General features: G+C 55.6%; 1 protein-coding gene across 1 annotated transcript in view; it reads right to left on the reverse strand.

The window, feature by feature from the left end:
* Positions 1-1010: 1010 nt before the first annotated feature.
* Positions 1011-25249, reverse strand: part of Sez6l (seizure related 6 homolog like) — a 160058-nt gene continuing 135819 nt past the window's right edge. Inside the window, exons 11-17 of the mRNA XM_058573601.1 lie at positions 23790-23984; positions 21386-21577; positions 10939-11133; positions 9574-9606; positions 7369-7480; positions 6388-6490; positions 1011-4220 (exon numbers count right to left, since the gene is read on the reverse strand). Of these exons, the coding sequence (XP_058429584.1) occupies positions 4191-4220; positions 6388-6490; positions 7369-7480; positions 9574-9606; positions 10939-11133; positions 21386-21577; positions 23790-23984 (860 nt within the window). The 3' untranslated portion in view covers positions 1011-4190. The remainder of the gene's footprint in view (positions 4221-6387; positions 6491-7368; positions 7481-9573; positions 9607-10938; positions 11134-21385; positions 21578-23789; positions 23985-25249) is intronic.

Below are 25249 nucleotides of genomic sequence, written 5' to 3' on the forward strand. Positions count from 1 at the left end.
TTCACAGGTCTCAGGTTCACAGACAGGAGAGACTTTGCCTTGGGAAGAGTCACACCTACAGCCTTACCCACCGATTTCAGTGACGATGAGGTGAGACTTTGGGTGTCGGACTTCAGAGTGGATGTGGGGATGGGTTCATTCTTTGGGACTCTTGGGGGTGGAACAAGTGTATTTTGCGTTCGAGAATGGCATGGATTGTTGGTAGGGCCAGGGACAGAACGCAATGGATCGAATTGTGTCTCTTCAAAATCTGCATGTTGAAAGCCTAGCCTCCGTGGGGACTGTGGGTCCTTGGTAGGTAATTAAGGTTCAAGAGGCTCAGAGGGTGGGACCCTAATCTGATATGACTGTGGCCTTTTTGGGGGGTGGTACCGGGGATTGAACTCAGGGGCCCTCCACCACTGAGCCCCATCCCAGCCCTCTTTTGTGTTTTATTTAGAGACAGGGTCCCACTGAGTTGCTTAGGGCCTCACTGTTGTTGAAGCTGGCTTTGAACTCGTGATCCTCCTGCCTCAGCCTCCGGAGCGGCCAGGATGGCAGGCGTGGGCCACCGTGCTGGCTGACTGTGGCCCTTGAAGAGAGGGAGCTTTTACGTTCTCTTTCTGTTTCCCTTCTGCTGAGCCGAGGCCCTGCGGGACCGCCATCTACAAGCCTGAAGAGCCCCTCCAGGAGCTGAACTGTCCGGCAGGCTGAGCGTGGACTTCTAAGCCTCTAGAACTTTGAACACAAATCTGTTGGAGCAACCCTAGATCTTTAGTTAGGACAGCCTGAGCCTGGGGGTGTGGGGGTGAGGGTTGCATGTTTGATGCTGGGAGACCCCTGAGAACTGTCTTGCTCCAAACATTCCTTTAGTGATCCCAGGACCATTCCAGAGTGGGACAGTCCTGTCCTGGCCTTAAAAACACCAGCAGGTGTTACGTCACCTCGATCCCCAGAAACTGGAAATATCCCCCAGTTGTGCCTTCCCGGGGCTTTGGTACAAAAATCCCACAGATCTTGTTCTTTTTCACTTGTTTTATTAGCATCAATATATACAAAGTGGAAAATGACTTCATCTCATTATTCTAGCTTACAAAGTCGGTTTCGATTTTTTATTCTGTTTGATGATAAAATGAAAATGAAAATCTCCCAGGAGAAAGCCCACCTCTGAGGGTCCCAAACACTCTCAACAGCTGACCTCAAGTGACCCCATGTCTCGTCAAGGACATAGGAAGGTCATGCCCTTTGACTCTGCCCCCTATGGAAAGGCCGTCTGAGCCCAAGGCTCCTGTCTCTGCCTAAAGCTACCCAATCCCCCTCCCAAAGTGCCCCCCTTTTATCACCCTCCCGAAAACATCGCCACTGCTCTCCCTTTTGGGCTGCTTGGCAGTCTTTAAAGCGATGGGCCTGACGTTCTGTAAGCTCTCCAAGGAGCTGACTTCAAAGGATCCCAGTTGAAACGCATCATGGCATTAAGGAAAGACTGAGGCTCGTCGGGATGCTTGTGTCGGTTCAATAATCCTATCAAAAAACCAAAACCCAACACCAGGAAAGGTCTGCTCTAAGCTGCAGAGGGCGGAGGGTGGGCATTTGAAAGCACAGGGTGTTAGCGGCTAGAGACAGGGACGGCCTGCACGGATCAGCTGGTCATCGATGCCACCACATGCATCCGCAGAAGCTGGCGGGTTCTGTCAACGTGTGGCCCCACTGGGAAGAAGCCTCAGTGGGTCCTCAAGTTTCCCAAGAGTGTATCCTGGTCAAAAGTATTTAATCCCAATGGGTTTTTAATTTTGATCTTATAAAAACAGACGTAGGCGAACGGTGAATGAGCCATCTGGTGCGCATTTGGCACTGTGAGTGACGTCTTCCCTCCCCACAGGACAGGTACACATCCAGATGTTTCCAAAAGAGAAAAAAGAAGACACCAACCTGTCTTTTTGGTCGTGCTGGACATGGTGGAGCTCACAGGTCCTGCCTCTGGGCTAAGAGGAACTGGGGACCTGGTGACGGATACTGAACGAACCCAGGGCAAAGACACTGGCCTTCTGGACAGAAAGGGTCAGCGTCTTCTCTACCCTCCAGTAGCCAAGAGGAGACCTGCCTGCTCCAGGGGCAGAAGCAGCCTAGAGGTTTATAGGTAGTCCATCTTTACAGAAGGCGGATGTCCAGCTCTGGCCCAGCCGTGGTCTGTTCTGAAGTCCATCAGCCCGTTCTTCACTGCCGGGTCCCGGGGCTCAGGTTAGAATAAGCATCAGATTGCAAGACGAGCAAGGATTGGACTCTGCCTCTTTAAAAAGGGGACATTAGCTGTATTGCTGTCTTTCTCCAAAGGGGACACTGCTCACTACAAGTCTGGATGGTCTCCTGGGGGGTCTTTCGTAGCCAGGGTGGGCCCTGGGCTTGGGCAGGGGCTGTGGTCTCTCGCGGGCGTCCACTGTGGGGAGCACCCACGCAGGATTCTCTTCTGGCAGAAGGAAAACCTTGCCACCTCCGACCCCCACCGTGTCCCCCTGGATGAAGGTCTGGGCTCCTGCTGGGGGAGGACCTGCCCGCTCAGACCCGGCTCCCCGTCCCCCTCTGGACGTCTCCAAAGCAACTGTCCAAAGATGGACTCCCAGCTGTTCTCTGTGGGGCACGGCAGCCGGGAAGGACTTTTTCTTTCCTTGTTTGAAAACCAGCAGATTTAAGAGAGCGTGGGAGGGCGTCAAAGCCACCGAGCCCGTGTGCTGCCTGTCGGAGTCACATGATCACCGCTGGCTGCTTCTGGGTGGTTCCTTCCGGGCTGCAGCACAAAGACGGGATTCGACTCAGTGGCACGACCTGAACGTCCTCCTCCCGTCCTCCTGGACGTCCAGATGGGTCTGGCCAGAAGTCGTCCTTCCCACTGCGCACTTAGCCCTGGCCCCTGTTCCCACGCTCCCAGGCCCCTCCACCCTGCGGAGATACTTAAGAGCCAGCGCGTCCTCAAGGTAGCGTCCTTCTGTCCTTCGCAGAGCTATGCAGTCCGCCCTCTCCCGTTTCAAAGGCCGAGACGCTGCAGCACCCCCACAACAGAAGCAGCTCCCCTGGATTTCCAGCAGGCTGCCTCCTCCCCCCCATGCAGACTCTGCCGTCCTTCTGAGCCCGTGGATTTATTATCACAGCCTGAGACTGGCCCTGCCAAACAAGGTGATCGATTCTGGCACTTGCAGTGTAAATGACCTGCTCTTTTATCATTGAAGGAGTGTCAAAGGAAAGGACATTTTATTAACTCAATTCCCTCGCTCAATCTTCCCCTCACCCAATGTTTCATTGGGACTCTCAAATCTCATGTCTTCTCTGAAAATTTTCCTCCGTCATTTATCACCTTTCTAGAAAGAAAACATTTTCTTATTTTGCCGGTGCCCAGTAAGGCCAGGGTGGCACAAGAGGATACTTAGGTGACATCTTTATTTTATTTTTTTTGGTGCCAGGGATTGAACTCAGGGTCTTGGACCACTGAGCCCCACCCCAGCCCTATTTTGCATTTTATTTAGCGACAGGGTCTCACTGAGTTGCTTAGGGCCTCGCTGTGGCTGAGGCTGGCTTTGAACTCACGATCCTCCTGCCTTAGCCTTCCCTGAGCTGTTGGGATGGCAGGCGTGGGCCACTGTGCCTGGCTTAGGGGACATCTTTGCTGCCTTCTCAAGGCCCGTGGGAAGGAGGAGATGAGGGCAAGAGCATTAGAAGCTGGTCAGATTGGAAAAGACGAGCAAACCAGAATGGGTGTCAGCCCTGTGCTAAAGTCCAAGGCGAGGTAACCCAACGAGAAAGACCCTTTTTGGACTGATCTTGGGACTTGGGTTTGGAGCCCACCTCCGTGGGCGTGGGTGTCCGAGACGCATGCAGTCCGATGCAGCCGTAGCGGGTGTTTTTGTTGGGGGGGGCGGGGTTGGTGCTTTTCCTTCTTCTGCTGCCCTTGGCCGCTCTGCAAACCTCCCAGCGGCCTTCAGGATCGAGGCGGTCACTTGAACCCGGCTGCAGCTGCGATACCTGGAACCACACCTATTTCAATTTTAAATATAATAAATACAGTGAAGAAAACAGTAAATCTCCAATGAAGAGTCTAAGGAAAAGACAGCGGGCGCGGGGGGGAAGGGCTTCCATCAAATGCCATGTGGTCTCTGGATGGGGGTCCCCCGGGGTCGTGACTGAAGCGACGTCCGCAGGCTCCCTTCTCAGGTGCGGCTCCTTCAGATAGAAACCTCGTACTCTCTGGTCTCCTGCAAGAGAGGGAGAGACCAGCACAGGTTTGAGAAGCCCTGGGTGGGAGAGTGAGGCCTCGATGGTGCCAGTTCTTAGGAGTTCCTGTGTCCGTGCCCTTGACCTTGTGACCCCTACTTGCTTCTTGGGATGGATCATTAGCAAACGGCCCACAGCAGGTGCGCGGACTGTGCTGTGTGTGTCTGCTCGTGTCTCTTCCTCTGCCCTTACCGTGGACAGGGCATGCCCCGGAAGCCTCTGGACCCCACTGGCTGATAAAGGACATGGGCAGCAGAATGAGCCCCCCAGATGGCAACCAGCCCATCCTAAGATCGCCAGCCAGCTGAGAGCAGCCTAAAACCCTGCTGAGCAAATCCATGTTTGTGGCTTTGAGCTACCGAGTTGGGGATTGTTTTCCGCTGAGTATCCTGTTGGCTCTACAGGTCAGTGATACACCCTGCTCATCCATATGAGTGATCCAGTCTGTATAACACCATGTCCAGGATGGTGTCAGTCTCAAAAGCTTCTTCACAGCAGAGGAAACAATCAGGAAGGTGCAGAGAGAGCCTCCAGCTTTGCCCTCTGCACCTCAGACGGAGCACTAATCTCCAGGGTGTACAAAGGCCTCAAAAACTTCACACCCCAAACCAAATAACCCAATCCAGAAAAGGGCCAAGGAACTGAACAGGCACCTCACAGAAGAAGAAATAAAACTGATCCACAAACATATGAAAAAAAGTTCATCATCTCTAGCAATTAGAGAAATGCAAATTAAAACTCCACTGAGATTTCATCTCACTCCAGCAGGAATGTTGGGGAAGATGTGGGAGGAAAAGGTACATCCTGATTGCTGGTGGGACTGCAAATTGGTGCAACCACTCTGGAAACAAGTATGGAGAGTCCTCAGAAAGTGTGTAATGGAGCCACCATTTGACCCATTTATCCCACTCCTTGGTGTATATCCAAAAGGGTTAAAATTCAGCATGCTACAGTGACACAGCCACATCGATGTTTGCAGCACCTCAATTCACCATAGCCAAGCTATATCCAGAAGAATGGATAAAGAAACTGTGGTACATATATACAATGGAATATTACTCAGCCTTAAAGAAGAATGAAATTATGGCATTTGCTGGTAAATGGAGGGAACTGAAGAATATCATGCTAAGTGAAATAAGCCAGTCCCCCCACAACCAAAGGCTGAATGTTCTCTCTGATATGTTGATGCTAACACACAATAAGGGGGGGTGGAGAACCCAGTTCATTGGATTAGACAAAGGGAAGGAAGGGAAGGGAGGGCGATGGGAATGGGAAAGACAGTGGGGTGGACTGGACAGAACTTTCCTGTGTTCATATGTAAACTCATGATCAGTGAAACCACCTCGTGCACGGCCACAAGAACAGGAAGCCACACTCCATGTCTGTCTGATGTGTCATAACATACTCTACTGTCATGTGTAACCAACAAGAGCAAATAAGAAAATCATTAACACCTAAAAACCAAACAACTAAAGTGCCACTTGCACGGGCCTGGCCTTTCTCTGGGATCTGGAAGAAGATGCAGAGAGTCCAAAGCAGCCTCTGCCCCTTCCTGGTGGGATGGGGATGTCCCCATCTGGTATGGCTGCACCTGGGGTAGCAACCAAGTCAATCTCTCCAGTGTTCACGGAGCGTGTGGAGCGTATCCTAGGCCCCGGTGAGGAGCAGGGAAGGCTAGAAGTCACAGGCTCTGCTTGGCAGTGGTCACCATGTTGGTGGAAGTCTCTGGTTCCTGCTGGGCCCACACTAATGAACAACCACATCTACACTTCGGTCCGGATCTAAGGTGGCCCCCGCTGTGCCCACCTCCTGGTGTTCATGTCCCTGTGTGGTCCCCTTCTCTGCCGGGTGAGTGGGCCTGTGACATGACTCTAGCACAAGGACGTCCCTCCTGTGCTTACATTGGGCAGGACTGTGACTTCTGTCTTGGGAGGAGGGACACTCCTGCTGTGAGCTGCTCTGTGGAGAGCCCTTCCCCCCATGCCTGTCCCCCCTCCCCAGGCCTTCAGGCTCTCTTTGGCTCTGGTCACTTGCAGACAGAGCTGGTCAGCTCAGCAGGGGACTTGGCAGGAGCGGGACAAGGCCACTGGATGTGCCTCTGCCAGCTGCAGGTGCGGGGACAGGAGGCAGGAAGGACGAGCAACTCACCCCGGTCTCATAAATGGGGTTGTCAAACTCGGTCTCCACGGTGATCTGGCTGTAGGGGTGGGAGTACATGAGGGGCAGGCGGAGGCTCGAGTAATAGCGGCACCTGCGGAGGAGGGGACGGCGGTTACTTCTCTCCCGCGGAGACCCAGACACAGAACAGCTGGCAACCCTCCGGGACTGACAAGGGGTGTGTGGAAACCGCCTCTCGCAGGTGGCTCACCTTAGCTGTCATTTATTGGTCTGCAGTCTCCCCTCCCCCGCACTTGAGCTCCGCTTGGGTGGGCACGGTGCACCTTAGCCGCTGGCTGCCTCGGGGCCTTTGTACGTGCGCCTTCTCTGCCTGCATCCTCCCCTCCCACAGACCGGCTGGTTTGCTCATGATCACACCCTCAAATTCTTGGTCAAATGCCCTCTCAGTGGGGCCTCTGCTGCCTACTCCTTAAAAACCATCTGGACCCCAGAGCCCTTTTCTCCCTTCCAAGTTCCTCTTCTGTCCCGACGCACTGCATGCTTCTCTGATGTGCTCCGCCTGCTGTCCCCGTTGCCCCGCCGAGGACCCTGATCCCAGAAGGCAAAGACTGGGCTTTGTGCCGCCCAGAGGCTGCCTGGCACAGAGTGGGCGCGCCCCGGCTGGGACTCTGGAAACTTGGTGATTGGACCGCGCGGGGGAGTATCTTCCCTCTCCACCAAGTGCAGGCTAGCGGCCACCAGCACCAGGGACAATGGCTGGTCCCGATCTGATGGCCACCGTGTTATTGCTGCATAAGCGAGCGAGCGAGTGGATGGTGGGATGGGTGAGTCAGTGCACCGCGGTGTGTACTGTCCGCGTCCCCTAAGTCCCTAAGTTCTCTGGGGTCAGGGATGGTGTCTGTCCCCTTTGCTGCCCACCCGGAGGCTGGGCAGGTGCCCAGGAGGCCCCCGCGGGTGCCTCTGCCCCGGAGCGGCAGGTGGGATGCGGAGCGCCGCCCCTCCCCCTCCTACCTGGTGACGTAAATGTAGGCTCCGCCCAGCAGCAAGGAGATGAGGAGGACCGGGATGAAGATGGCCAGGGCCACGTTCCCGCCTTCCAGCGACGACTCTGCTGCCGCTTCTGCTACTGAACAAGGAAGCCACTGAGGCCCGTCTCACGCCCCCCACCCCGGGTGCCCGCTCTCGGGGGCGACCCCGCCCTCCCGGTGCTGCGGTCCCCAAGAGGCTGACGCCCCAGAGCCCCAGACCCCGGAGGGCAGAGGCAGACACCAGGGGCCCCGGAGCCCAGACTCGTTCTGCGGTGGCATGGCCAGAAGGGCCACCAGAATGGCAGCTGGGATCCCGATCATCTCTGTGCCATCTGGGGGCTGGATGTGGGTACACTTGGGCTAGAATCCAACGCAAGGGAAATCAGAGAAGTGGAGAAAACCCCAAAGGTGGTGACCAGGAGGGCAGGTTCCCTGGACAGTCCATGGGGTGCAGAGGAGAGAAAAGAGGGGCTGGGCTGTGACCCTGGGTTCAACCTCATGTGACAAAAAAAACCAAAACCCAAACCAAACTGAGCCTCAGACAGTTGCCCGGGCCCAGGGTCAGCCACGAGGTCTCTAACAGGAACTTTCAACCCTGGAGCCAGCCTGGGACCTCGTCACCCCCAGCTGGGGTCCGTGCCAGCACCACTCAGGGACATTTCAGCCCAGGGGAGGGTGGGAGCTGCTGGGGAGCTGTCAGGCTGCAGGTGGAGGACACCCCGACTGAGAAGACCCCTGGGCTTCCTCCAGAACCTCCGCTGCCCATTCCTGGGCCACCCTCTCCGTGTCACCTGGGGGCTCCCACAGCCAGGGTGGTGGCCATGGCAAGGACTAGGGCAGCTCTCTGGGGCATTTCCCAGCACGGCTTGACGGGGGACCCAGGTGGCTTGAGAGCCTAGGCTGCAGGGCCTCTCCGCCTGCTGCACGGTCACGTCCAGCAGAGCCGAGCTGTCCTCCAATCTATAACCCATTAACTGCCACTTTACAGGGTCTGAAAAAATCAATCCTAATACAACAATAAATGCGCGAGCACAGAGCGTTACAAGGTGCTCACGGTGTCTGAGAGCCCCCGGGGGGACTGTCACGGTTCGCTGGCTGGCAAAAGGCAGGCCTGGAGCCCCGCTGGAGAATAACAGCGAGATGTGCCCCTTATTTTCCAGGTGGAGGGCCCCACACACCCTCCTCCCGTCACTTATGGTGGAACCCTGGCTCTGCCTGCTGGGATTAGAATGGGGTCTGTTGCAAGGAACAGCAGCTCATGACACAGCATCCGCAGAGCCCCAGACGCTACGTGACCTCATTATTGTCCCAGAGCAAACGGTGGCTCCAGAAAGAACAGCAGCAGCCGCGTAATTGGTGGAGACATCTACAGAAATGCGACAATAGAGGTTTTCCTAGGGCTGGAGTGGGAGGTGTTTGTACCCACTTGAACAGAGGCAGAGCAAAGAGAGGGACCGCAACGGAAAAGAGCCCAGCACCCTGCACGGTTTTCAACATCTGCTCCACTTTAATAAAACTCACTTGGGGATTTGTAATGAAAGGACAGGGAGGCGGGGGAATGTCGGGGAAGAGACGGAAAGAAAGGGAGAACAGACCCTGGGACTGTCCTGAGCTCCCCCTCCCTGCAGAGGGCAGGGGGTGCTTGGCTCAGCAGGGAACGGGGCTGAAAGGTCACAACGGGGGCTTAGGGCTGGGGACGCCCAGTATTGAATTTAATTTAATATTTTTGCCTTGTTATTGTCACGTAGAGAACTGGTATCAATTCCCTCCAGGTTGTATTCAGGATAAGTTGCAATTCTAATGACTTGCTTTTCTTTATACATTCTTTCTATTTTTTTTTTTTTGGTACTGGGGATTGAACCCAGGGGTGCTTAAGCCACCAGCAGTTTCTTAAAATATTTTATTTAGAGACAGGGTTGGAGTTGCTTAGGGCCTCCCTGTTGCTGAGGCTGGCTTTGAACTCGAGATCCTCTGGCCTCAGCCTCCTGAGCTGCTGGGATGACAGGTGGGCCCCACTGCCCCCGGCCGTTCCTGTTTCGGAATCACCTTTGTTAGTGTGAAGGCGGAATTAGTTATTATGTTTGTAAGTATCTGGATAGAGATATTCGCGGACCTGCCCCGGTTTTCTGCTATTAGCTTGATGTATTGAGTGTTTTTTTTTTTTCTCTCGTACTGGAATTGAACTCACCTTCTAAAGCGTGTTCAAAACTGTCTTGATTAACTGCAAGAGAAATTGGGAGGCATCAGTCAACGTCAAGCAGATTGGCTCTGATTGCATAAAAGGAAACCAAAAAAAATCAGACATGAACGTGTGCTCTCATTTATCTTGGGCTTCTGTACGCAGGGGAGCACTTCCTTAATTTCCAAGGGAAGACGAGACAGAGTAAAGACATTAGCCCAATAAGAGTGATAATGAACAATTACTCCTCACCCTGTGTCTGGTATTGTGCCAAGAGCTGTCCACACGGTGCCTAAGTCAACCCTTACGGCGGCCCCACTAGGTAGATAACTGTTACACCACCATCTTACACGAGAGTCGAGTTTCAGAGATGTGCAGTGATTTCTCTGACGTCACACAGCGTCTAAGAGATGGTGGTGTGATTTCAACCTGGACTGCTGGGCTGTCTCTTCCCTGTGCTCTCAACTACATGGTGAGGGCTCTTGCATGGCTTTCATGAGACATGGTGAGCCTCGAGGCCCTTAGGTGACATCCAGCGGCCGTTTCCCTGCTTGGCATGCTCATCTGAGTCAGCCCAGCCCATCTCCTTTTCATCCCGCGTGTAGGGACGAAGCTTGGCCCGCCATGGAGACTACTTCCAGCCACTTTATTCCTAGAGCACCTGGCGGCCCAGGAGACGGAGACGGCCCTGGCCTAAAGGAACGTGGCAGCTGAGCCCCCCAATTTTCCATCCAGGATGGGTGCTTCTTCCCAGGGTGCAACTCCCCAGAGGTGAGGGGCTTCAGGGTTCAAGGCTGCAGTGGTAGGGGCCGGCAGGCCAGCGGAGGCCGCGGGCTTGGCGACAGGCACGTCCCACCCGATCCTGGGACCTCCTGAGGAGGGGTGGGCCAGAGTTCTCATTCCACGGTGGCCCCAAGACCAGCGGAAAAGCTGACTGGTCACTGGCCAGCGCACTGACTTGGGTGTGTCCCCAGCAGGTCACGCGCTTAAAAGCCAGTCCTCATACCTGTCTCCTGGTGTATTTGGGGGTGGGCTTTGGAGATGATTAGGTTAGTTGAGGCCAAGAGGGTGGCCCTCCCTGTGGCATTGTGGCTTCGTGGGAAGAGGAGGAGAGACCGGAGCTGGCACACATCCCTGACTCACCACGGGATGCCCTGGCCAGATGCTGAGCAGATGTGGTACCAAGCTCACGGACTTCCCAGTGTCAGAACCACGAGCTGAATAATAGACTTCTATTCTTAATAAGGTTCCCTGCCTCAGGCCTCTTGTTAGAGCAACAGAAAACGGATGAAAACAGGTGGCCTGCTAGATTTCACCAGGGACAGCCGCCCGCCCCTTCAGAGCAGCTTCAGGGGCCCCAGGACTCTTCTTTACCTTTACAGACAGGCAGGGGCCCGTTCCAGTGGGATGGCTGTCCCAGGATGCACCGGATGGTCACTTCGCCCATGAGCTCAAAGCCTTCGTAGCACATGAAGGTGAGGGACTCGCCGGGCAGGTAGAGTCGCTTGTACAGGATCTGGTATCCATTTTCAGGCAAGCCTGGGTTGTCACACGCCAGGGACTCCTCCGCTGAAACGCAAGCCCCGGGGGGCTCTGATGAGATGGTGCAAAACAAAGGTGGTGACACCGACCCCGAGCCCACGGGACCCAGCTGTCACCTGGCGGCAGGCCCTCTCCAGTCCACCTCACGTCGACCAGTCACCCGTTCCTCAGGCTTTGCTCTCTCCCACCTCCGGGAACAAACTGAGCCTGGGCACGGGGTTGTGAGTCTGGGTTGAACTCTGGTTCTTTTGCTTATTAGCTGTGTGACCTGCGGCAAATGGCATAACCTCTCTGATCCTAGGTTTCCTTATCAGCACAGCTGGGAATAATAGTACCTATCTCACAGGGGTTTGGAGGATTAAATGAGATGTAAAGTGCTCAGGATGTTCTTGGAATGTTAGCCATTCAGTAAGCAACAGGTGGCAGTGGTGGGTAATGAAGGGATCATCTTGCTTCTCCTCTGACACCTGACCCACCCACCTAGAGCATCCAGGTCTTGTCTTTCAATACTCGTCCTCATTGCTCCTCCTCTAGGAAACCTTCTTGGATGCCTCCCGAGTCATGGATCTTTCCTTCCTCCCTCCACCCAGTCTATGGTATTAATGATTGATTATGGTATTGATTATTGATCATGGTATCGATCATTGATTATGCTGTTGATTATTCAAGGAAGTGTCTGCTTCCCTTACTGGATATGAGTTTGTCACACTGTGTTGGAAGCTCAAGGCCTGGGATACAGTAGGAGTTCCATCATGGCCTCAGCGAATAAGCTCCCGCTAGCACCTGTGTCTGTTCTCTCCAGCTGCAGACACGAGGTCCGGGGTGGCCAGAGAGTTGAGCCTGCAGGTGTCACCCACCCAGGCCCAGCAGGGGACGCACTCCTTCTTCGCCCCTAGGTGGACGGACGACCAGCAAACCCGCCCCATGCCTAGGACTACAGGATGTTTAAGTTACAGTAAAATCTCCCCCAGCATGAGAGTCACCGTCTTGGCCAGTGAGTGTTGGGGACATTCTCAGTGATGCATGAGCCATCTCCAGAGCTTCGTCTTGCACACCTGGAGCTCTGCATTAGGCGACTCCCATCTCCCCTCCCAGCCCTGGCTCCTCTCTTCTGCTTTCTTCTCTAGGAACTTGATGGCCTCAGGGACCTCAGGGACAAGGTGTCACACGCAGTTGTCTTTTGGGGACTGGCTTACTTCTCTGAGCATCATGTCCTCAGGTTCATCCTTGCCGTAGCCCATGTCAGAGTTTTCATCTTTTCTTGGGGGGTCCTGGGGATTGAACTCAGGGACACTCACCACTGAGCCCCTTCCCAGCCCTATTCTGTGTTTTATTTAGAGACAGGGTCTCACTGAGTTGCTTAGGGCCTCGCTGTGGCTGAGGCTGGCTTTGAACTCGTGAGCCTCCTGCCTCAGCCTCCTGAGCTGCTGGGATGACAGGCATGCACCACGGTGCCCAGCCAGGTTTCCTCCTTTTAAAGGCTGAATAATGCACCATGTGTGGATGGACCACATGTGGTGGGTCCCCCAGCCTGGGGACCCTCAGTGCCTCCTCTCGGCTCACATGAACGATGCTGCTGCAGAAAGACCTTGTGAGTCCTGCTTTCTTGTATGCACCCACAGTGGACCTGTTCATCCATGTGGATCCCACTCTTAATCTTCCCGAGGACCTGCCGGATCCACCCCCACGGGGGTCCCACGCTCTACCTCCCCCACCTGTGCTCCTGGGTCCTGGTCTCTCCACGCCAGATCCTACGCAGCTCCTCCTTGGCGGGGGCCTTGCTCTGACTCGAGACCTGCCATCCAGCAGCACCTCGCACTCGTCGGAAAGACGAGACGGAAAGGTCTCCCACCAGTGGCTTTGGATCGCCCCTGGTAGTGCTACTCAAGAGAGAAGGTTCTAGAAGTCTCCTGTGGCGTCTGAGTGATTCGTCGGCAATTCCCGGGGTCTCGCCCCTGCAGACCCCCGGTGCAGATGGAGCAGGGGCCGTTCCCACCCCACCCGATGACCCGACGCTCGGGAGAGGACGTGGCTCCTGCAGGTTCAGCCCCTCCTCCTCCCACCTCCTGCTCTGTCTCCGGGAACCAGTTGCGTTTTGCCTACTGGATGCGCCACCCACCCCCGAGTGTAGCCTGGGGAGCCCCCTCCCTGGCGCGCCCTCTGTCCTCCTGTGCCCAGGTGACACGGGGGACCCACGACAAGACAGCCCTTCATGGTCCCCGTCTCCATCTCTTCGAGGGTGGGTAGGGCCCGGACCTGCTTTTAACCCAAAGAACATGTCAGAGGCTCTGGGACATCATCACGTGACGCGTCTGTAAGACGGTCACCCTGTCTGCCTAGGAGGCCCTCTCTACCGTCCTGGGTGAAGCACCTGGCTGTGCAGGTGGCCTCTGGCCAACAGCCTGTAAGGAAGGGAATCCTGCAGACACCCCGAGGACGGAGGTGGGGCCCTCCCTGCTCCACCCTTGGGGGAGACCCCAGCCCCAGGGACTGTCCTGTGAGAGATGCCGGACCCCAAGACCTGGCTCAGCCATCCCAGGCTCCTCGTCCCCGGGACCGTAAGATCACACACGAGTGTTGCTGGAGGCGACTTATTCTGCAAGACGAATCTCAAGGATCCCCTCGAGATCCAGGTCTGTCCACCACGGCACAGATCCCAGTGTCCTTGGAGCTCTGCTCTGTAACGGGCACAGGCCTCCATCAGTCTGTCCCCACGGTCTTTGGTCCTGTCTGCGCCTCTTTCCCGTGTTCATGCCAGGAGTCCCCAGGGCCCAGGACAACATCGGCTCACAGCAAGCTCTCATCCGCCCAGTCAGCAGGTGTTTACTGAGCAGCTGTTATGTGCCAGCCCAAGGTACCGACCAGAGCACGGAGGGGCACAGAGGGACTTAACCCAGGGCCCTGGAACCTGTGGGTGGGAGACGCGCTGTACACAGGCCTGACCGCGATCTTCTCCCTGTGACTGTGACCTGCTGCTCACTCTGCAATGTGTGGGACATAAATCCAATAGTTACGGAGCTTTTGCAAACCAGGATGTTTCACGTGATAACCCAGATCTCTGGCTTCTTCTGAAGCGTCAGGGGATCAGGCGATCCTGGGCACGCGCGGCCTCCGGCAGTGGTCGGCTGGGGCTGAGGAGCGGCCCCCTGTGTCTCACAGAGTCGGGCCTGGCCCTGTGGGCACTCAGCCCAACACCCTTCCAAAGAAGGAGCCAACAATCGGGTGGGTGTTGTACAGCAGTCGTCACCACTGAGGAAGGATCTGGGCTTGGCTCTCCTGGGGGTGGGGTGGGGCCTGCTTGCACCCTGAGCTGACGGGTTTTCTTTTCTACACCAGTGACTGTCACCACCAGGAGCCAGGAGCTATTTTATTCTCACTCTCAAGATCCAGGGAAGGGATGGCAAAGGGGACTGTCCAGGGCCCTGGGCTGCTGGAAGTGTGTCCGGCCTGACAAGGAGGATGGGCCCCACAGGAATTCATGCGTTGATGCAGAATGTATTTCACACACACTGACCGCAGGCCGGGGGAGTCCTGTAGAGAGGCCAAGGTCAGAACGCTCCGTGTCCTGCGGAGCGCAGGGTCCAGGTGCTCCGAGTCCAATCAATGTGTAAACAATTTGATTAAAAAAGCAAAAGGCATGTGCTGTTGGCCGGACTCAGGAGACCCCGGTGTCGGCAGGAGACCCCTGGCTTAGCTGAGGGGAGTGACTAAGTGAGGGGAGGCGAGTGAGGGTCAGGATATTGCAGAGCCTCTTTGGATAAGACTCCTGGGCCTGCAGGGACTGGCAAGGGGTCACCAGCCCTGCAGAGTGTGCCTGGGCCATGGGTTGTGGGACGGGAAAAAAGTTTTCTTATGGCCTCACATAGAGTCCTGATAGGCCATTTCATAAGCAGGTGGGTTGTGTCCTTTTATACTGAATGACGGCAGGATGGGGCCAGAGCTCCTGTTCTAAAGATTCCTCTACAAATCCTCTGAGAAAATCCCCGAGCCCCAGACCAGCTGGGCTCACTGCTGCGTCTTCAGCAGCCTGGCATACAGTAGGTGCCCCATCAATGTTTTTTTTTTTTTTCTTTTTGGTACAAGGTGTTGAACCAGAGACACTTAACCACTGAGCCCCATCCCGGTCCTTTTTATTTTTTATTTTGAGAGAGGGTCTCACTAAGTTGCATAGGGCTTTGTTAAGTTGCTGAGGCTGGCCTCAAACTTGCAATCCTCCTGCCTCAGCCTCTCGAGCTGCTGGGATGGTAGGTGTGGGCCACTGTGCCCGGCTCCAATCAGTGTGTCTTGGATGATCTTGCATGAACTCAATTCAAGGAGGGTTCTAAAGTAAACGTGCTTGGAATCCAGTGTCCATGGCCCAGAGTCAGACCTTGGTTGTGTGTCTAGGCACACACACTGGGGGCAGTATGCACCACAGTGTCAAGGAGTTAGAGTCCCTGCACGACACTATCAAGTGCATAAATATCTGAAGTCAGGGATTGGCAGTTTGGGCTTCTTTCTTAGTCCTACTATGACTCTGCAACCTACTATGTGCCAGATCTGAACTGGGAGCTGGGTGGAGAGTGGGGAGTCGGAGAAGGAAGATTTCTGTTATCCCAGAACTCAGTCTAATGGAGAAGAGTGAGCAGTTATCATGGCGATCCAGTGTGGTGACATCTCTGCTGAGGGACCAGCACAGGGGCAGGGCGTCTCCTCCTTCTCTCCCTCCCTCTGGGCTGCAGGATGCTTCCTCTTGAAACCCCCAGAGAAGGAAAATCCTGTAGCACCTGCAGTGCGGAGAGTGACCAGCAGGTGGCAGTGTTACCCAGCAGATTTCTCTTCATGAATTCTCTTTCATGAAGTCACCGAGATTAATGAACACAGCAAATATTTATTGAGCACCTATTATGTGCCAGGCACTGTTCTTGTCCCTGAGCATGCAATAACGAGCGAGATAGACATGGCTGTACCTTTATGTAATTCTAACAAAAATTCATTCACGTATGGTATTGTATGAATTGATCCCGGGTGCCACAGAGTGACGAAGGGTGAGTGATCAGTCCTGGATGTGGAGGGGGAAATGGTAGTAGGCCCAGGCGAGGCGAGGGTGTGGGTCCCACAGCCCCCCTGGCTGAGCGCCAGAATCTCCCGACTTACCCAGGACCTGGCTCTGCCCCCTGAGGTCAGTTAATCAGGCCCCAGGGCGCTCTTTTAAGAAATTCCCCAGTGATTATGAAGCTCATCCAGGGCCCAGAACTGCTGCTGCTTTGTGTCTGGGCCTGGATAATCCATTCATTAATCATTTAATGAATTCATTTCTGAAACATCGGAACATCCATCCTGTATGGGATGACTTGCAGAGATCACCTCTGATCCTCCTCGCCTCCTCAGAGGGAGGGACAGAACTGGCCAGAGTAGCCACGCTCACCGAGAGCGTCCTAGGGACCAGACACCATTGGGAATTTCCCATGGAGGCCCTCAATTCATGATCACAGGGACCCCAAGACAAGGCCATTACCTCGTCTGAGATGGGAGGACACGAAGCTCAGAACCGCCGGTCATCTGCTCGAGGCCCACACCAGTGACTGGCCGAGCCAGGTTCACAGGCACCTGGAATCTGTTGTTCCTGCACCATGTACCCATTTGACAGACGAGGCCACTGAGGTTTTGGGGACTCATGTGTGAAAAGTCTCCAAGAAGGTGGTGACTGAGCTGTGCGTCTAGGATTCTGGGCCTCTCAAGCCGGTCCAACTCAGCTTGGATCCCAGCGTAAGTGAGAGTGTGAGAAGGATTTCAGATGGACTCACTCCCCGATAGAAGCAGCTCTCTCTGAGTGTGTACCTTCAGAGCCCCGGAGGTGGCAGGAGAGGGATCCAGAAAGTGGCCTGAATTTACAACTGGAGACCTGGGTCTGCTGTGTGACCTTGGATGAGTCGCTTTATGTCTCTGGTCTCCATTTTTCTCATCTGCTCAATAGACAGGGCTTCGCCAACACTCGGAGCTTAGCAGAATCGTGGGTGGGCAGTAGTATGCCCCCACACCCCGAAATGAGGTCATCCCGGGTGGGTTTTCTCCATCTTGACATGATTGGCATTTGGGGCCGGGTCCTTCTTTGTGGTGGGGGCTGTGTCCTAGATATGGACTGCACCCCATTTCCACCACCAAGGATTCTCTAGAAATTTCAGGACCAGGGTTCTCTGACCACCACCCTCTAAGGTTTTGACACCTCTGTGGTAACTGGAGTGACGTCATCCTGCGCTCTCTGGGGAGTCCTCTGACGTCTTACAGACAGAAGCACAGCCTGCCCCTTCTGCTCTTCCTCCAGTTTCCCTCTCTGTAAGGAAGAGATGCTCCTCTTTAGAGGACATTTGAACAAAATGCTCAAGATGAAGCCGTGACTGTCACGACTGGTTTGTAGAAGACCCCGTGAGTCGTGCATCACTGGAACTCTGTGGGAATTGGCACCCAGCGTTCATTGAGCATCTGCTGCATGCCAGGCACCCAGCGTTCATTGAGCATCTGCTGCATGCCGGGCACGCCACTGTGAGCTTTCAGGCCGGTGCTCAGCTGTTAATCCTCTGGAGGAGGAAATCGGCTTGTCTGAAGCCACATAACACCACCGGTAAGCAGCAGGGCTGGGGTGTCACCGGGACCCGCTGTGCTCTGTGTCCTGTGTGTGTAACGGTTTTCTCTAATGAGGAGCCCCTCTTGTGCTTAATCCCCAGGGTCCTCCCGAGTTTCTCTGGGCTTTGCTTTCTCAGAGCTCAGTATTTTTCTAAATGAAGATCGACACTCAGCAGCCTCCACTTGCTGGCCGAGGGAGGCCGACGGGGGAGGCTTGTCCATGAGCCCCGACCGCGGCCGCAGTCTGGCCACAGCAGATGGGGGCTCGGCCCAGCTGCGACATCCTTATACCCCGAGTTCAGGGCGCTCTGTGAAGGGCCTGGGAAGTTTGAATGCCATCCCAGTAAGTGACTTTCGTGTCTGATCCTATGAGCTCTCAACAGATGGCTGCGATAAGCCGCAGCATGTGCCGTGAGAGATGGTCTCTAGGTTCTATGGGAAACACGGTCCAGTCCTGGGATCAAGGAGGACTTCCTGGAGGAGGTGACCCAAAGATGGATTGCTATTTCCCTCCTAGGCCTGTTTCTCCTCCCTGGTTCCCCGTAGGCCCCGGGCTCCGTGAGAGTGTGGATCATGTCTGCTTGGCCATTGCCGTGTGTCCAGGGGCTAGCATCGTGGTTCCCAAACTTTGCCCCAGGGCACCCTGGGGTGCCACCAGGCACTCACAGGAGGGCGATGAGGGCTTTCAAAACTTTTGAGGGACACAGGGACATCCGTCAGAGCCTTGTGAACTGCTCCACGAGCTCAAGGTCATCCCCAAGTTCACTCAGGGACAGACTCTGGGCAGAGAGGAGGGGCCCGGGAGGACGCATCCCTCCAGGCCACCCCCACCCACGTCCGCCAGCCTTGCCCACCTGCCCCGTCACCCCCCAGGCCATGCCAACCAGGAAGGACAGCTGGGGTCACAGCTCTCAGGACCCCGTCCTGCAGCTCTGGACGTTCCTGAGGGAGCCCAGGAGCCTCTAGGCACCTCAGATCCCAGGTAGAGCACCACCAAGACGCAGGAGGTTGAATGTTGTTCCCACCAACTGCCTTGTAAGTGGGCCACCGGGTGTGTGGGCCCAGGGACTCGGGTCACCAGGGCATCAAGCGTGGGGGCCTCAGTTTTGATGTGGCTGCATACAGGAGGCGCCTACTGAGTGAATGAGCTGCTGCCATTACCCACTGTGTATCTCAAGGGTTCCTGGAAGCCCACAAGTCAGGGCTTGGTCCCAGCTTGGTGCTGTTGGGGGATGGAACCGTGAAGAGGCGGGGCTTGGCAGGAGGCTTTAGGTCATGGGGGCGTGCCCTCGGAAGGGGGCGGGCCCACAGCCGCCTCTGCTCCCGCGTCCTTGTGCTGGGGTAAGGAGTTTCGTTCCACCAGGTAACGCTGCTGGAATGTGCTGCCACAGGCTCCCGATGAGGGGGTCAATCCATCATGGACAGGGTCATCCAAGACCCTAAAGTAACGGAAGCATACCCTGCTCCACAGACGGTATGACTTCTTTTCACAGGCAAAGGCTCTGAGGCCAGAGAGGTCAAGTTATTTGCCCAAAGTCACCCAGCAGAGCTGGGGGTGTGTCCAAAAACCTGTCACAGGCCCCTGTCATCCCCTGTCACCCTCACCTGCTGCCTGCAACCCAGCTGCCACCACAGGGCACCTTCTCCCCGCCCCTGGGAGCCCAGCGAGCCTCCTGACACCCGCTTGACTCTTGGGCTCATTAGCGTCTTTTTTTGTCGGGGAGCCTCTAAGTGCCTGCAGATGGGGCCCCGGGGAGGGAGGCCGCTCGCTGCTGGGAGATCTAGGAAGACCGGGCAGCCCGGGAGGGTCTGGGGAGGCTGCGTCTCATGAGCGGAATCCCTTTTCCTTTTTAATCAACGGCAGCTCCGCTTGCTGTGCTCCAAACACGCTTTTGTGTTTAGCGGCTCATCCCTGGGCTCTGACGCTGAGCTGCTACTGTGGCTTCTGGGGACACTTGGGGTGGCCATGGGGAAGGTAGAACGTCATTCCTTTCCTGATGCAACTCAGAACCACAGCTGCTCGTGGGCTCTGGAGGTCGGAAGGCAGAAATCAAGGTGGCAACAGGACTGTGCCCTGAGACCCGTGGGGTCTCTGCTTCCGGTAGAGGCCGGCAAGGCCGGGAGCTCCTGTCTCTGCCTCTGTCCCCGCGTGGCCTGGCCCAGGCTGAGTCTCCACGTGCACACAGTTTCCCAGCCCCTTCCCCTGCCTCCTTTTGGGACAGAGTCTTACTAGGTTGTCCAGGCTGACCTCAAACTCCTGGGCTCAAGTGATCCTCCTGCCTCAGCCTCCCCAGCAGCTGAAACCACAGGCCCCACCCCAGTGCTTGGCTCTCTCATAAGACACTGGTCACTGGATTAGCTACCCCACCCCTCAATATAATAGGACCACATCTTAATTTTGTCACACTTGCAAAGAAATGCCCTATTTTTATTTTTGTGCCCAGTATTGAACTCAGGGGCCCTCGACCACTGAGCCCCGTCCCCAGCCCTATTTTGTATTTAGAGACAGGGTCTCACTGAGTTGCTTAGCACCTTGCTTTTGCCGAGGCTGGCTTTGAACTCGTGATCCTCCTGCCTTATCCTACCGAGCTGCTGGGATGACAGGCGTGGGCCACCATGCCCAGCAGGCCCTGATCTTGATAAAGGTCACAGTTATGGGGTCAGGACCCTAACCCAGCCCTTTTGAGGAATACCACTCAATCCATAACAGAACCCGAAGGGTGTGGGTTCCCTTCAAGCGTTGGGACTGCGGAAGGAGGTGTGGCCGAGGCTCAGGGGCAGGGCCACAGGCTGAAGTCTCTTTGGGACGCCGTTTGTGAGTTTGTGCCTCGACCGTCAGCCAAGGCAAAACGAGGTCGGGGTCAGGGCTGGTGTGAGCGGCAGTGGACGTGGAGGGGAGAGTCGTGAGGGAGCGTCGTGACCTCCACCACGTCCCCCTGGGCCTCAGATATGTTCACAGATGCACACACACGCCAAACATCCATGCACACTCACGCACAATCACGATATATGGATGACACGTGTCCCACGCTTTCTGTGCACAGTGACTATCGTGATCTGCCTTCCTCTCTGTCACAGCTTGGAGGCTGATTGTGCCCCCAAGGCCCAGGTGACACGGGCTGGTCCCCAGGGGCTGCTGTGGGGAGGGGAGGTCCCTGTGCAGTCACTTGACTGTGACCTGGCTGTGTCTATAGTGGGGCTGTTCGCAGCACCCTATGTGAAAATAGCAGCATCACTGACAATGTCTACCCCACAACTACTGGGGAGCACTGCCCCTTCTACATGACCCTGTGCTTTCTTCAAGCAATGGCGTGACTCCTGAGAGCCCAGCAGAGTCCCTAGGAAAAGCTTCAAAGAGCTCTGAGTTTATATCTGACCTCCACTGTTAACTCGATGTGCGACCCCAGGTAGGCAATTACCCTCTCTGAACTTCAGCATCCTATTCTTCAAATGAAGACCGCAGTATTACTTGAGGAAGAAGAGCGGGGACTGGGTGGGTACTCTGTATCTTTACGGTAAATGTTACAGTCCAAGGGCCCTGGTCCCTGCTGGCCACGGTGGGGTGGTGGCCATGAGGATAAAGACCCTCCCTACAGCAGAAGGCCACCCCCAGCCCTTCTTGAGAAGCAGCCGGTCTGCAGCTGCGCAGGAGGCGGCAGCAGCCGCCGGGACTCACAGACGCAGTGGGGCAGGCGGGAGGTCCAGATGGGCGTCCCGGTCTCGCGGCTGTAGCAGGTGAGGAGCGAGCTGCCGTCCAGCACGAAGCCCGGGTTGCAGGTGTACTGGATGGTGGTGCCCACCAGCAGCACGGGGTCCGAGATCAGGCGGGTCGAGTGGTCCACCTCCCCCGGGTCGGTGCAGTACATGACTGCGCGAGAGCACATCAGACCGAGAGGCGTCAGATCGCGGCTTGGCCCAGAGTTACAGAATGTTCTAGAAAATTTCCGAAAGGGGCATCTCTCCTTGAGCTAAAGGAGGCTGGAGACTGGGCCAGGAGGAAGGAGAGCCCTGGTGTAAGGCCTCTTTTAGGAACCTGTCTTAGGATCTGCACCGGGCCTCAAAGGTCTATGGGTAAGGCCATACATCCCCCCATTACTTGTTTAAAAAGGAGATGAAGCAAATCTTTTTTTTTTTGTACCACCCGAAGCCCCCTTTTAAAATATCTTTTTAGAGAGAGGGCCTCACTAAGTTGCTGAGGCTGGCCTCAAACTTGCCATCCTCCCACCTCAGCCTCCGGAGCCACTGGGATCCTAGGTGTGCCCCACCTTGCCTGGCAGCCGTGCAAATCTTTTAAGGAGGGAAGTGCTAAATATGGGCAGCCACCTCAGGAGGTCCTGAGTCACCACTGACGGGAACAAAGCAGGGTAACTCCTCTTCACAGTGTTTGATTAAGATAAAGCAAGAATCCAGTACTTCTTTAATTAAAGAATCAATACAGACGAAAGTAAAACAATAAACCAATTAAGAAGGAGTGAGGTAGGCAGTATGTATGGGGTGGAAATACCTCCATTTTTCTGAGTTAAAAAAAAAGAAAAAAAAAAAACAACAACAACCCAGGACAGTTGCTGGGCAGTTGGTACAAATCCCTCCACAATAAAATGTCTTTGTAGCTATTGATTTTCTCTCTCTCTCTCTCTCTCTCTCCCCCCCTTTTTCTTTCTCTGTTTTCCTTCCTTCCTTCCCTCTTCTCCATTGCCAGAGAGCCAGGTCATAAGGGACTGTCCCCTTCTCTTTGTGACCGACCCACCTAGCCAGCCTGCTTTGCCAGTGGGTGCCCACGGTCTGGCTCTGGGCACTGCCAATGTCAGGAGGGTCGCTGGCCCCAGAGAGGCCTTCCTAGGGGCGCCCACTTTTCCGGGGGCTCCCCGGACCTCATTTCTCTAGAAGGGAGGCGGGCTGGGGCCACTTGGTGGGTGTCCTCCGCTCGGGTGGGACCTCGAGGGCTGGCCCGGAAGCAGAACCGCTCAAATACAGACTCCAGGATTTTAGAAATGAAAAATCTTAGATTTCAAGTAATTTAAAAATTTCTCGACTCGGATTGGAGATTTTTCTCGGCAAAGATGAAGGCGAGCAAGAAGTCGTTTCTACCGAGGGCTGGTTTATGACCTTCCCAAGCCTTTAAGGTGCTCCGGATGGCGGCGGGGGCCGTGGACCACGCTCATGAGCTGGTCCAGGGGAGCTCGTTGCTCACTGCTTTATCTTCTGTCCACATGCACACGCGCGTGCGCACACACACACACACACACAGTTACGGGACACCCAGGACAACCCACCCGCTGGTTCTGTGGGCCTCCTGCAGCGCCTGTTCTGCCCCTGCAGTAAGGACACTTTCTGGCAGCGGTTATGATAGGGAGTTTATAGGGGACCCCACGTCCCTTCCCGATACCTTCTGTTCCCTCTGCCAACCCCATTTCTTAGCGTGCTCCTCTGATTCAAGTCGTGTTCAAGACATGCTGGTCTATGTGTGTCCCCAGGAGTCCCGGCAGGAGGCTGGGGACTACAGCTTGGCTGAGGAGGTGGGAAGCCAGTGGCCAGGGGAGGGGCTGCTCCCACTCTAGCTCCCCCCTCTGCGAACCAGACATTAAGGCAGAGACCAGGAGCGCTTCCTTTTCCTAAGCCCCCCTTCCAGACCCTAGAGTCAGCCGTGGTCACCTGCCTGGTCACTCTCCTGCGGAGGCAGGGATGGTGAGCGGGGGGAAGGCATCAGGAGCCCCGGAGCCCGGGAGCCAGGCTCGGGAGGCAGTCAGCTCCATGAGACGCGGGGTTAGGAGGGGGGCTCCTGTCTTAGGGCGTCCCAGGCTCGTTTTCTCTGCTGGCCCAGGTGTTTGGAAGACCTGCGTTTGGGTGCTGGTTCTGAACAGGCCGCATGCCCCTCTCACCGCAGTCCCCACCACTCCCTACTGTCTCACCTCTAACCCATTCCACTCATTTGCACATCTTCCAGGCTTCTGAGGGCCGAGCCTGAGCGCTCACCGGGACCTACAAATCAGCATTCGTGGAGGGGAGGGGGCGGCTGAGCAGATAAACAGGGCAGGACTCACCACCACCGACTTAGGGGAAGGAAACAAGGGGACTCTTACTTTTTTCACAGAATGGGGGGTCACTGCTCCAGCTGAGGTCCCACTGACAGGTGAGGGTGTCGCTGCCCACAATGTCGTAGCCCGGGTCACACTGGTACGTGATTCTGGCCCCCCTCACCAGCTCCGTGTGGGAAGTGGTCTTCCAGCCGTTCTGAATCTCGGGCAGGTCTGAGCAGGAGTCATTCCTTGATACCTCTTCAAAACAGAAACAGCATCCTTAGAGGGGACGGGGCCTTTCCGGCTCCGGATACCCGTGTCAATGTTGGAAGAAAGAACAAATCGAAGAAATACCCTCACGAAAGAAGCAACACTGTCTGAATCCCCAGAGAGGCAGGCGGCCACTCTTTTCATAGGGAGATTTCACCACGATCCCTCCCACAGACCCTGGGACTGACTGGTGGAAACTCTTGGTTTGATAAAACCAGCTTAGGATATGGAGCCAGGCAGAGCCTAGTGCTGCCGCATACCGGCCGTTGCTCCTCCCCGGGTGCCTGGTTCCACAGCCACCAGGGAGCAGCCATGCAGAGGCCGGGCTCCTGTGGATTCCAGGACCTGCTCATTCCCAGAATGCATTCTCTGTGGTCCCCACCTGAACTGAACGGGCCATTGCAAAGGTGACCAGGTGGGGCTGGCACATACACAGAGGCTGTCTCCTCGCTCTCTCTGGACCCCTGGCTCTGGAGAGAGCAGCTGCCCTGTGGTGGTGCCCAAGCAGCCCTCTGGAGCAGTCCCCATGGGAGCAACTGAAGCCTCGCACCCACTGGCCCGTCACGTGTCTGAGCCATTGCGAAGCAGGTCATCCGGCCCCTCTGGAATGACCAGGACCCTCCCTGACCTCATGAAGACCCCCAGGCAGGGCCAGCCAGCTCAGGCTGCTCCTCATTCCACAGACTTTGTGACATAATGCCTATTGAAGGCTCATTTGGGGTAGAATCTATCACACAGAAATCGATTAGCAATACATTCAACTTCTTCCTCTCTGGCAATCGGTGCATTTGGTGAATCAGCAAGACCTGTACTGAGGGTTTTTTTTTTTTTTGGTACTGGGAATTGAACCCAGGGGTGCTCACCCACTGAGCCACATCCCCAGCCCTTTTTATTTTTTTATTTAGAGACAGGGTCTCGCTGAGTTGCTGAGGCTGGCTTTGAATGTTCGATCCTCTGGCCTCAGCCTCCCGAGTTGCTGGGATGACAGGTGAGCACCACCGTGCCCAGCTACCTTAAGATGATACACATTAAGATAAATGCTCATCTATGCAAACAGAAAGGGTTGTTAGTGTATTCCTCTAGTCACACTGCATGTCACCAGGGAACACTGACCATGCTCCGGGAAATTCCACTGAGACCTTATTCATGCTCATCCTCCCTTGAACCCTTGTTCCTACGGTAGCGGTCCGGAGCCCACTATTACTATCTTTGCGTTGTTGCGCACACCACCAGCCTCGGAGAACGGAGCCCTT

Source organism: Marmota monax, unplaced genomic scaffold (assembly GCF_021218885.2).
Source record: "Marmota monax isolate L192 unplaced genomic scaffold, Marmota_monax_Labrador192_F-V1.1 WCK01_AAM20220418_F8-fsc00177, whole genome shotgun sequence".
Lineage (NCBI taxonomy): Eukaryota > Metazoa > Chordata > Mammalia > Rodentia > Sciuridae > Marmota > Marmota monax.